Source organism: Prionailurus bengalensis, chromosome D1 (assembly GCF_016509475.1).
Source record: "Prionailurus bengalensis isolate Pbe53 chromosome D1, Fcat_Pben_1.1_paternal_pri, whole genome shotgun sequence".
Classification (NCBI taxonomy): Eukaryota; Metazoa; Chordata; class Mammalia; order Carnivora; family Felidae; genus Prionailurus; species Prionailurus bengalensis.
In genome coordinates, this window is record NC_057346.1 from 62562395 (window position 1) to 62576220 (window position 13826).

The 13826-nt window shown below is 34.7% G+C and overlaps 2 protein-coding genes across 2 annotated transcripts; both read left to right on the plus strand.

Moving 5' to 3' along the window:
* Positions 1–302: 302 nt before the first annotated feature.
* On the plus strand, positions 303–1268 carry LOC122482611 (olfactory receptor 52N4-like). The gene has a single exon (XM_043578922.1). The coding sequence runs from the start codon at positions 303–305 to the stop codon at positions 1266–1268; it is 966 nt and encodes a 321-aa protein (XP_043434857.1).
* An 11331-nt stretch (positions 1269–12599) lies between these two features.
* LOC122484279 (olfactory receptor 52N4-like) lies at positions 12600–13565 on the plus strand. Its single transcript, XM_043582264.1, has one exon. The coding sequence runs from the start codon at positions 12600–12602 to the stop codon at positions 13563–13565; it is 966 nt and encodes a 321-aa protein (XP_043438199.1).
* Positions 13566–13826: the final 261 nt, after the last annotated feature.

Below are 13826 nucleotides of genomic sequence, written 5' to 3' on the forward strand. Positions count from 1 at the left end.
TATACTCAATTATAAATTATGAGGATGGAAATATTTTAAAAATAATGAAGATTCAGTGTCAGTGATGAGAACTTGAGTTGCTTAATAAGAAATTGTTAGATGAACAGATGACTTAATCAATGCAAAACAAATAGACAATAAAAACTAACCCTTGGACCTTAGAAATTTTGACTGATCATTAAAATGCACTATGGAATTTTAAAATGTTGAGGTGAGAGAGGGGCAGTATATATAAGCTATATTTTTCTTCTCTTTTTTGCCTACTCTAGGAAAACACACATGAATGTTAAGCCTAATTGATCATGCTAATGCTGAATAAAACAAACTGGACTCCAGCCTCATTCATTCTTAATGGAGTCCCAGGACTGGAAGACATGCACCTGTGGATTTCTTTCCCATTCTGCTCCATGTATGCTGTGGCAATGGTAGGGAATTGTGGGCTCCTCTACCTCATCCACTTAGAGGACTCCCTGCACAGGCCCATGTATTACTTTTTAGCTATGCTTTCCCTAACTGATATTGTCATGTGCTCTAGTACAATCCCTAAAGCTCTCAGCATCTTCTGGTGTCATCTCAAAGAAATTGGCTTTGATGAATGTCTGGTACAGATGTTCTTTGTCCACACCTTCACAGGGATGGAGTCTGGGGTGCTCATGCTTATGGCCCTGGACCGTTATGTGGCCATCTGTTACCCTCTGCGCTATTCAACTATCCTCACCAATCCTGTCATTGCAAAGGTTGGGCTTGCTACTTTCCTGAGAGGGGTGTTCCTCATCATTCCCTTCACTTTCCTTACCAAGCGCCTGCCCTACTGCAGAGGGAATATAATTCCTCACACCTACTGTGACCACATGTCTGTAGCCAAGTTATCCTGTGGAAATATCAAGGTCAATGTCATCTATGGTCTGATGGTTGCCCTCCTGATTGGGGGCTTTGATATCTTGTGCATCACAGTCTCCTACACCATGATCCTCCGGGCAGTGGTGAGCCTCTCCTCAGCAGATGCTCGGCAGAAGGCCTTCAGCACCTGCACTGCCCACATCTGTGCCATTGTTTTCTCCTACAGTCCAGCCTTCTTCTGCTTCTTTTCCCACCGCTTTGGGGGCCACACAATCCCTCCATCTTGCCACATCATTGTGGCCAATATTTATCTGCTCCTGCCTCCCACTATGAACCCTATTGTCTATGGAGTGAAAACCAAGCAGATACGCGACTGTGTCATAAGGATCTTTTCAGGTTCTAAGGACATCAAATCCCACAACATATAAAGGACAGTTACCAAAAAAAAACCCATTTTTCATGACAGAGAGGAGCTCCTGTGTAGTCAAGAGGTGTAAAATGTTTTGGGAAGTACTATTTTGGTCATGGAAACGGAGCTTGTTGATTGGTGCATTTCTAAATAGATGTTTTGAAAATCTCAACTGGCCTGCCAACTGAGATTTCCATGAATTTTTTTCCTTCTCAGTCTTGTGAAGAATGAGTCTAATAATTAATACATATCCTTGAGCAAAGCCTGATTAGCCCATTTCATTAAAAAATAAAGTAGAAGTAATTTGACAATAAATTATATTTTAAAATAATAAATAAATAAATAAATAAATAAATAATGAAGTAGAAGTAGGTGATTCTGATTCTGAATACCTATTATGATTTCTAGGTTGAGAGCCAGTTGTTGCTTTTCCCTGGAAAATATGTGCTGTATATTTTTAATCACTGCTTAATATGTTTTTTCAATGACTTCTTTCTGAAAGAGAAGTTATAAAGTATCCTTTGTATGGAGTCATTAAAGTAATAAATTTTAAGTCTCTGGGCATCTGAGAGAATGTGGCTGCATAGATCTCTCCTAGCTAGGACAGGCACATTATTTCACTACAGACTAATCTGTGATGGAGTTTTCTTCAACAAGACTTTTGAAAGCACACAATCTGGAGGTTGGGGTAGATAGATTTCTCTAACCAAATGTAACAAACAATATAATTTTTCATAAGAACAGCATGAGAGGGGGTCAAAATCAACTTGTTTCCTCTTATCTGCAATTGTGAATCTAATAAATACAATGAAATATCTCTGTCTAATATTCAAGATTCTTTTAAATTAATGAACAAGTCTGGTTCATTAGACTGGTGGAAATGGTGTTTTTATATTAATGTCTCATGATCTAAGCCAATTATTTAAGGGATATAGAATAAACTGAATTATTATTCTTATATCTTTTTGTTCAACTTAAAAGAATACATATTGTCTCTGCCCAATTTTGGTAACTATACCAATCAAATTACATTTAATTATTTAATTAGTCTTTTACAATTTCACATTTTATTTTTTTTCTTTTTCTTTTATTTTTTATTAAAAATTTTTTTATTTTTTATTTTATAAAATTTACATCTGAATTAGTTAGAGGCAAGAGAAACAAAAGCAAAAATGAACTACTGGGACCTCATCAAAATATAAAGCTTCTGCACAGCGATGGAAACAATCAGCAAAACTAAAAGGCAACTGACAATGTGGGAGAAGATATTTGCAAATGACATATCGGATAAAGGGTTAGTATCAAAAATATATAAAGAACTTATCAAACTCAACACCAAAAACCAAATAACCCAATGAAGAAATGGGCGAAAGACATGAATAGACATTTCTCCAAGGAAGACATCCAGATGGCCAACCGACACATGAAAAAATGCTCAACATCACTCATCATCAGGGAAATACAAACCAAAACCATAATGAGATACAATATCACTTTTTAAAATCTTACAGACCATACCACCCCCTAATATATAACCATCTTCCATTTTTTTACCCTATTTTTTGCTTACCTTGATTTCAAAAGTTGTAACCAACTTGTTATAACCAACAAGTGTTGGTTATAAAGTGGCTTTTGTAAACAGAGGGCAAAGAGAGACTGAAGAGAGAGGCAGACCACTCCAGATTGGTAGGCATCAGAGTTAATAAGAAGGTATCATACACACAAGTCTTGTCTTGGGTGGTTACAAGATGAGTAGCTCTCCACACCTGCCTGCCAGAATCTTAAGAGTTTATATGGAAACCTTAACTGGGTTCAGTCACATATACCATCCAGATAGTCTCAACAACATATTGCTACATATTGAAGCTATGTCTTTAAGGGAGCTTCTGGTGTGGGTAAGGCAAGTACAATGCACAGTCCAAAGACAGGGAAGAGCATGAGGAGCCTACAATTTCCTAGGTCCAGTGCTCAGATCAACCTGGGGTCATGCCATCTTGAAGACCTAGTCAAAGAACAAGTTGTCATCTTCTTTCCTTTTACTTTCTCAACTTGAAATAATTTTCCCACTAATTTGCCTTTTGGTCATCACATCCATCACCTCAAATTGCTGTTGCAATTTCACCCGTGGCTTCCATTTTAAGAAATTACATAGGCCTCTCTCTGGGCTCATATAACTGTATGACTTAGGAATATGAAATGAAATTCTGTATTTCTGATATCTTGAAACATTTTCATTATTTTACTTCAGAAGCATGACACATTGTATGATTTTCTTCACTCCTATTTTTTTTTATGAAATTTATTGACAAATTGGTTTCCATACAACACCCAGTGCTCATCCCAAAAGGTGCCCTCCTCAATACCCATCACCCACCCTCTCCTCCCTCCCACCCCCCATCAACCCTCAGTTTGTTCTCAGTTTTTAACAGTCTCTTATGCTTTGGCTCTCTCCCATTCTAACCTCTTTTTTTTTCCTTCCCCTCCCCCATGGGTTCCTGTTAAGTTTCTCAGGATCCACATAAGAGTGAAACCATATGGTATCTGTCTTTCTCTGTATGGCTTATTTCACTTAGCATCACACTCTCCAGTTCCATCCACGTTGCTACAAAAGGCCATATTTCATTTTTTCTCATTGCCACGTAATATTCCATTGTGTATATAAACCACAATTTCTTTATCCATTCATCAGTTGATGGACATTTAGGCTCTTTCCATAATTTGGCTATTGTTGAGATTCTTCACTCCTATTTAAAAAGAAGATGTACTAAATGGTCAACAGGTAGGAAAAGATGCTCGATATCATTAATCATTAGAGAAATGCAAATCAAGTCCAAAATGAGATATCATCTCACATCCTATTAAGATGTCAATTATAGAATAAATCAAACAAAAAGTTGTTGGTGAGGATGTGGAAAAATTAGAACCCATGCCCACTGCCAGAGGGAATGCAAATTTGTTTAGCCACAATAAAAAACAGTATAGAAATTCCTCAAGAAGTTAAAAATAGAATTACCATATAATCCAAAAATCTCACTTCTGAGAATTTACCCAAAAGGACTGAAAATAAGATCTCAATGAGATATATGTACTCTCATGTTCACTGCAGCATTACTCACAACATCCAAGATATACAAGTAACCTAAAGGTCCATAAATAGATGAATAGGCAAAGAAATATAGTATATATATATATAGTGTAATATTATTCAGGCATAAACACAAGGAAGCTGTCATATGCTATATCATGGATGGCCCTTGAATATATTATACTAAGTGAAATAAGTCAACCACACAAGGACATAAAACAAATGTTTTATGATTCCAATTAAAATAGGCATTTTAATGTAATTAAGCTTATAGAAGTAGAAGGTTGAATGGTAATTATCTTTATATATTATAATAAGATATATTATGATAATATAATAATTAATATATACTAATAAAACTACACATTGCCAATAAAATAAATTTTTAAAAATCCAATTAAATGAAGAGACAAACAATGTTCACGGATGAGAAGATACCAGTTTTTCCTAAAGTGATACACAGGTGTGATGCAATTCCTATGAAAATCCCAGCAAGATTTTCTGTTGATATAGACAATTGTTTTCTAAATTTATTTGGAATATCAAAGGAATGACAGTACCTTAAAAAATTGAAAATATATAATGAAATGAGGAAGTAGTCTTTGTAATTTCAAGACTTACATAGCCACAATAATCAAGACTGTGGTATTAGCAGATCATAGAACATAGATCAATGGAACAGTATAGAGTACCTAGAAATAGAACCCCACAAATATGCCCAAATGATTTTTGACAAATAAACAAAAGAAATCCATAAAGGAAATGTGGCCTTTCAAAAAACGTCTGTTAGAAGAATTAGGCATTGATAGGCAAACAAAACCAAAACACTCTTGACCTAAATCAAGATTGTACCTTGATTATACCTTATACACAAATTAACTCAAAATAATGCATTATAAACTTAAATGTAAAATTTGAAGCTCTAAAACATTTTTAAAAACTATGGGATAAAACTTTAAGATCCAGGACTAGGAAGAATTCTTAGACTTGACACCAAAACACAACTCAAAATAGAAAAAAAATAAATGAAAATTAAACCACATTAGAATTTTTTTTTTAATTTTGCTCTGCAAAAGACCCTACTAAGAGGATGAAAAGACAAGCTACAGACTGTGAAAAATACTTTCAGGACATATCCAACACACACACACACACACACACACACACACACACTCAATGGTAAAAAAAAACAATTAGAAAAGACAAAAAAAAAACAAAAACAAAAAAGCCCAGACATTTCATTGATAAGGATATACAAATGGCAAATAGACATATAAAAAATGTTCGATATCATTAGCCATATACAAATAAAAATTAAAATTGGAATAGAATATCACTATACAACCATGACATAAGATAAAATAAAGCATACTAAAAACATGAAATTCTGGTAAGAATATGGAAAAACAGAATCACAAATACAGTGATGGTAGCAATATAAAAAAGGACAGGTATTCTGGAAAACATTTTGACAGTGTCTTAAAAACACAGTACTGGAGCTATCATACAACTTAGCAGTTACACTTCTGAGCATTTATCCCAGAGAAATACTTGGGTTCACACACAAAAAAGCAGTAAACTGTGAGCGACATGAATGAAAATGGCAAAATGACAATATTAAAAGTTTGTCCCTAATACAAGCAATGGATAAACTACAAAAAAAAAAAACCCTGTCAAAATCAACTTTCTCACCTTCTTGATGCTAATTAAAAGTTTTCAGCAATTAGGGGAATGCTTAATAAAAAAAATAGCTGGGCCACTGTGCAAAAACAGTATGGAATTTCCTCAAAATATTAAAAATAAAAATATCATATGATCCATTAATTCCATTTCTGGGTATTTATACAATGAAAACAGAAACTAATTTGAAAAGGTATATGCATTCCTCTGTTTATTGCAGCATTATTTACAATAGCCAAAATATGGAAGCAATCTCAGTGCCCATTGACTGGTGAATAGATAAAGATGTGGTATATATACACAATAAGATACGCAGCCATAACAAGGATGAAGTCTTGCCGTTTGAGACATATGGATGGATCTAGGCAGTATTATGGTAAGTAAAATAAATCAGACTGAGAAAGGCAAATACATATGATTTCACTCGTGTGTGGAATCTTAACACAAAACAAAACAAAACAAATAAATAAACAAACAAAAAGCAGAATCAGACCCGTAAATACAGAAAAGAAATTGGTAGTTGCCAGAAGGTAGGAAGGTGGGAGGATGGACCAAATGGGTAAAGGAGAGTGGGAGATACAGGCTTCTAGTTATGGAATGAGTAAGTCATGGGACAACATAGGGAGTAAATGGTACAACATAGGGAATACAGTCAATGATATTGTAATTGATGTATGGTGACAGAGGGTAACTACATCTGTGGTGAGCATAGCATAATGTATAGAGATGTTGAATCACTATGTTGTACACCTGAGACTAATGTAACATTGTGTGTCAACTGTATTCAAATTAAAAAATTAAAAGGAAATAAAAAATAAAGCATTTGCACACATATGTGTAGAAGTATATGGGAATAGCTATATGCTTAACTCATTAAGCTATACTGTGTATAAACCATCTTTCAATCAGCATCTTTTTTCATTAAGGTCTAAGTGTATATAAACTTATGTGTTGAAGCATATGGGAATAGCCTGTTTTTAACTCACTGAACCTACATTGGGTTTAATGTGTCTTTCAAGTAACATCATCATTCATTAAGATATAAATGTTTGTAAACTTATGTGTAGAAGCCTGTGGGTATAGATTTATGCTAAACTCTTTAAAACTACACTGTGCCCCAAAATAAATAATAATAAATTAAGCCTAAAAAGTAGAAGACTCTAAGAAAGCTTTGTGACTTTTTAAAAAAATGTGGTAAAAGTCACATAATGCAAAATTTACCATTTTAATTATGTTAAAGGTACAATTCAGTGGCTTTTAGTACATTCCTAGTGTTGTGCAACCATCACCACTAATTCCAGAATATTTTAGTCATCTCCCCAAAAAAGCCTATACATTTTAAGCAGCCACCTACTTCCCCATACTGCTGGTATCCAAAAATTTACTTTCTATTCTGTGGATTTGCCTATTCTTAATATTTCATGTAAAGGGAATAACACAATATGTGGCTATCTGTCTCTGAAATCTTTGATCTAACATAAACTTTCCAAGGTTCATGTTGTTTGACCCCTTTTTAAGACCTACTACTCTGACTTGGGGATGTCTAAGTACTCAATGATGTCGTTTAATTAGAGACATTAACGAATAAGTGAATGAAATAAACGGATGGATATGTGAGTGACAAACATTCTGTGCTAAGTGCTTTTACCATGTATCCTACAAGACCTCATACAAAAAGAAAGACCACTGCAGTAGTATTAAAATAACTCACTTTTATTAAAACTTGTGCTCATTTTAATTCCTCTCCATTAAATACATGGGTATGCACAAACATACATGCACATGAAAAATTCACTTATTCAGTATCATCATATACAGTAAGAATGGAAACCATCCATTCTTTTCCTCCTCTCATAAAGGTTAGCTTGATTGCCACACAAACACCTGTGTCTCTAATGTTTTGAAGTATCCCTTTAGGATAGATAGGACATTTTTCTTAAATACCCATTTCACTAGTACAGATACCATGGGATTCAGAAATTGAATGCTGTGCATGTATATATATCATATGTTTTTTGACTACGATCCTGAACACCTGGACCAGATTGCATTCAGCTCACTGTCTGTTCTTTAGAACCTAAGGTATTAAAGGAACATAATAGTGGGACTAGAAGATTTATTATTGTTTTTTAGGCAGAAAGATAAAGTAGAGGTTTTGAATGCATATGAATTGTTTATGATATTCTCATAAATACAGATTTGAGTCCATTCATCATGTTTGCAGGCAAGAGTGTTGTGGGAGGCTGGGAGGTTAGAAAATGTTTACCCAATGCTAAGATTGCAATTCAGCATAACTTTGCATCATGATTATGAATATCTAGGCCATTTCCATAACCAAATAGGAATCATTGCTTCCGTTGTAGTGGAAGTCAGGTATGAATCATGCTTATGGCAAGAAGAAATGGGGGACATCTAGAGAAGAGTTCTCAGTCATGGTGAGAACACTCTTGCTTCTTACCTGCCCTCCCCTTGTTCTCAGAAAGAGAATCTAATTTTTCTTGTTAATTATCTAGCGACACTTAGTTGAGACTGAATTTCATCCATTTTAGATAACAACACTTGCTGAGAGGGACCCACTATCATAACGAGAGAGCAAATTTATTGTGTATGGGGTTTGGGAATGGTAATAGACAAAAGTTGATATCAAAGTTGTACTTTAAAAATAACATATATGTGCTTGTGTTCCTCTTCCAATATACCTGTCCACACCCACGACATAGTATTAGTTAATTTTCTTTGCTAGAAAAATTGGATTATGATATATAGAAATCATTTTAAACCTGTTTTGGACATTTCCTTACTTATTTTGTGGTTAATAGTATACTACCTGTGTATAAGTGTGGATCTCTGACAGTTTTGCAAATATATTAAACATGGGACCTAAAATTATTGTGTAACATGAAAGTCACTTTTAGTAATTAAAGATACATCTATAGAAAGAAAGCACAAGATATAAGCAGGATATTTACTTCATATTTAGGAAAGATAGTCTCTAGAACACAGCAAAAGTAATCTCCAAAATATATTGCCTATTTTTAAATTACATGTACCGATACTTTTCCTAAGTGCATCTCCTTCTGTTGCATAGAGTTAAGAGTTGACATTTGAATGTATTAAGGAGGAATGAGTAGTGATATTATTTTTTTCAACAACTTATGACAATTTATTACACCCTAGCCACACATTTATAAAAAATAAATTTCAATATCTATTTTAATGGTAAACATGCGCATATATGGATAAACATATATGCACTTACATACATACATAAGAATTTTGTACTTTAAAAAAATATCCTTTAATGATAGCTGTGAAAATAATCATAAAAATATTTTTTATTCAAGCGTAAAGTACACATTTACAAGCCTGATAGAATGAAACTTGATAGCAGTTTGTTACCCGTGGAAACACAACACTTACATTGTGAACCCACAGTTTTCCTTTTTCCAAAATGCAAATTGTAAGGCTTTTGTTAGCCCGCTTGAAGGCCAAACGAATGACACTGAAATGAGAAGTGGAGGATGAGCTAATAAGCTGTGATATAATTAAAGTGTCTCATTTTATTTTTCACTTATTTATTTTTCAGTGTCTCAATTTAAAACTTCTGTGTACTAACAGAGTGAACCAGAGAATTATTTCAGTACTGTACAATGTTTGGTTGTGGAAAAACTTTGCCAAAGCTAGAGGTGGGTGACACACTTTGGTGTACCAGCTTTAATTTCCCCGAGTCAAGCCTTTTATTTTACTCGAAAGTGATATTGACTCAATATTTTCTTGTTTTTGTTTCTGCATTATCTCAAAGTAATATTTTATCCAAAATTTTTTGGTATATTTTGTTTCTTGGTATGTTTCATGTTTACAAAACAAACAAGCAAAAAAGCAAAAACTTTGTGCATACTTTGTGTGTGGTCTACTTTCCGATATACCTCTTCTTCAAAACTACACAATATTGTTTTTAAAAATCACTCTGAATTAGGACTAACTCGTAGCGTAGCTCAAATAGTTGATCTTTGTTTTTCAAACCAATATATTTATTTTACTTAGGACATTATTTTTTCCTGCTTCCTTGGGATTTCCTTTGTTTTCTCTATTTCATTTAAACTTAATGGTTTCTGGTGATTTATGAGCTTTTTTCCTCTGGTAGTTCCTTTCTGTTTTCCAAGTAATAATATTTATATTACAGCATTTAGTTTAATAATGCTTAAAATCAAGTACAGACTATGATTCATTAATTCATTATCTGCTCTTTTATCCCCAAATTATTGACAATATGTACTAAGCGTCTTGCTATAGACTGCAGGTGTAAAATACAATCTGTCTTAATGTGAAGGCTTTATTAAATTGTGGATGATTCAAGAATAGAATAAGATTTTTATAATACCATGATATTGAAATAGTGAAAGACATTGATTCCATCAACATATCCATTCCTTACTGTAAGCCTGGTACTTTGCTAATTACACTGTATTAAGAGGCTTTAGAAGTTGGCTTTCTAAACTGTCCAAGAGAGAGCTGAATCTTCCTGGAATGTGTTATACTAGAGGCTGTTATGGGAGAACACAAAAAGGAGAGAAGATTGCAAAATCATGAAGCTAAAAATATCAGTATGATTTGAGGAGGAAATTATAAGCACAGAGAGAACACTGCTCTGCCCATCTGGCCTGTCATAAACCTAACCACACTTCATGTTTAAAAGCATTTGTCCATTCCTCTTAGCAGCTCTTCTGATACGCCTCAAAGTTAACTTCATTCTCATTCCTTCTTTTTTTTAATGTTTATTTATTTATTTTGAGGCAGAGAAGGACAAAGAGAGACAGAGAAAGAAAATCCCAAGCAGGCTCTGTGCTGTCAGTGCAGAGCCTGATGCAGGGCTTGATCTCATGAGTTGTGCAATCATGACCTGAGCTGAAATCAACAGGTCCACACTCAGCCAACTGAGCCAGTCACTTGTGCTCCCCTCTATAGCCTCTTTCTTCAGTATGATTTAATATTCAAAATTTACCAGATATGTGAGAAACTCCTCCAATGTAAAAAAGCTACATAAAAATAAATAATTGAAACTTAAATGATATGGAAATTATATGTAATGTGTATACCTTCAAATATATATTTATTACCACCAGATACGCAAGATTCAGAAGAAAATGTGATATTGGAAATTTGTAATATTAGGCAACAACAAACAATGCCAAGATATTTGGGATATAGAGTTCAGGAATTTTTCTAGAAAATGGATTATAAAAATATATCCAATATAAACATTAATTTTTGAAGGAGAGAGACAGAACAGGAGTGAGGGAGGGACAGAGAGAGAGAGGGAGACACAGAATCTGCAGCAGGCTCTAGGCTCTGTGCTGTCAGGATAGAGCCAGATGTGGGGCTCAAACCCACAATCTGTGAAATCATGACCTGAACTGAAGTTGGATGCTTAACCTACTGAGCCACCCAGGTACCCCAATATAAACGTTTTAAGAGAGAAAAAAGAAAAGAGAATAAGCCCAGAAGATCTAACTAAAAGTAACAGTAGTAAAATAACAAGGATGTGGTTGTGAAGATAATATCAAAAATTAATGCAAGAAAATTTCCAAAACCAAAGGTTGCAGATTTCCAGACACAAAAAGCCCAATAAGTGCCTGCACAATAAAAGACATGCACACGGACATCTCTATCATCATAACTTCTACCACTGAATTTGAAAGCATAGAAGTTTAAAAATGTTCTTAAATATTTCAGAACCAAAAAACAAATAAATGAAGAAAAGCAAAGAATAGTTCATGTAAAAAAGTATCAGTGGTCCTCTTACTATCTATACCTTAAGCTAGGAGATTGAGAATGTCTTTGAAATTCAGACCTTAGAAACCTCATCCACAAAGACCCACCATTTACTTAATAATAACGTGCAGATTAATAAAAATGCATTCTAGGCTTTTAATGAGGATAAAATGAGTTAATATATTTATAAACTTCTTAGAACTTTACCTGGTACATAGTAGGCATAAATATAAATTATTATTAAACATAAAACAATAAAATATAAAAGAAAGAATAACAATGCACCTTAATCATATCCGTTGTGTTACTGGTAAGGTATTCAATGAGTTCTACTTTAAGAAAATACCTAAACTGGAGAGGGTATAGTAATTAACATTCAAATGAGATATTATATCAGATATCAATCAGAAAGATCATAATGACATAGATCATGGGTGTAACACAATTACACTTGATTATAAGTTTAGAGGGATTGTATCTATATCCTTTGGTTTTAAAGTAATGTAGATGCAATATCTGTGATAAAACCTGATGCATAGTGGGTGTTAAGTATGTATTTTCAATGAACTGATAAATTAATGAATTAACAATGGCTTAAATGAGTTTAGACAATGTTTAAATAAACAGTTCCTGACATTCCAAATGTTTCTTTTCTTGTTATTAAAATACAATATTTAACAGAGAGAAGAGACAGAGAGCACAACTAAGATTTTTTTTTCTATTTTTTCCAAATCTTGGAGGGTCAAAAAACAAAACAAAACAAAAATCAAATTACAACCTTACAAGCATCTTAATGATCATACCAGCCTAATTATGATAATTCTGAACCAAACAGATGTGACCCCAGCCTCATTCATTCTTAATGGGATCCCAGGACTGGAGGACATGCACATGTGGATTTCTTTCCCATTCTGCTCCATGTATGCTGTGGCAATGGTAGGGAATTGTGGGCTCCTCTACCTCATCTACTATGAGGACTCCCTGCATAGATCCATGTATTATTTTTTGGCAATGCTTTCCCTTACTGACCTTGTCATGTGCTCTAGTACAATCCCTAAAGCTCTCAGCATCTTCTGGTGTCATCTCAAGGAAATTAGATTTGAAGAATGCCTAGTCCAGATGTTCTTCATCCATACCTTCACAGGGATGGAGTCTGGGGTGCTCATGCTTATGGCCCTGGATCGCTACGTGGCCATCTGTTACCCTCTGCGCTATTCAACTATCCTCACCAATCCTGTCATTGCAAAAGTTGGGCTTGCTACTTTCCTGAGAGCGGTGTTCCTCATCATTCCCTTGATTTTCCTCACCAAGAGACTACCCTATTGCAAGGGTAATATCATACACCATACCTATTGTGACCAGCTATCGGTAGCAAAGTTATCCTGTGGAAATATCAAGGCCAATGTTATATATGGTCTGGTGGCTGCCTTCCTGATTGGGGGCTTTGACATCCTGTGCATCACAGTCTCCTACACCATGATCCTCCGGGCAGTGGTGAGCCTCTCCTCAGCAGATGCTCGGCAGAAGGCCTTCAGCACCTGCACTGCCCACATCTGTGCCATCATTTTCTCCTACAGTCCAGCATTCTTCTGCTTCTTTTTTAATCGTTTTGGGAGCCACACAATTCCTCCATCTTGCCACATCATTGTGGCCAATATTTATCTGCTCCTGCCTCCCACTATGAACCCTATTGTCTATGGAGTGAAAACCAAGCAGATACGCGACTGTGTCATAAGGATCTTTTCAGGTTCGAAGAAAATCAAATCCTACAGCACATAGAGGGGATATTTTTCACAGAAGAGGTTAAGGGGAAGGAAAACAATACTCTGTTGGCTGTTTAGTCATGGTCTAAAGATGCCTTTTTAAGAATACTATTTTGTTCTTGACCGAGATAGGACCTGAGAAGGACAGTAAATGTTTTCAGAATCCCAAAGTCACTGATGTGGCCCTGCACGCTCTGAATTTTTCACCTTCTCACCCCAGTGAAGAAGTAGTCTCATCATTAACCCAAGTTCCCGTGAGCAAAAAACAATGGGAAGC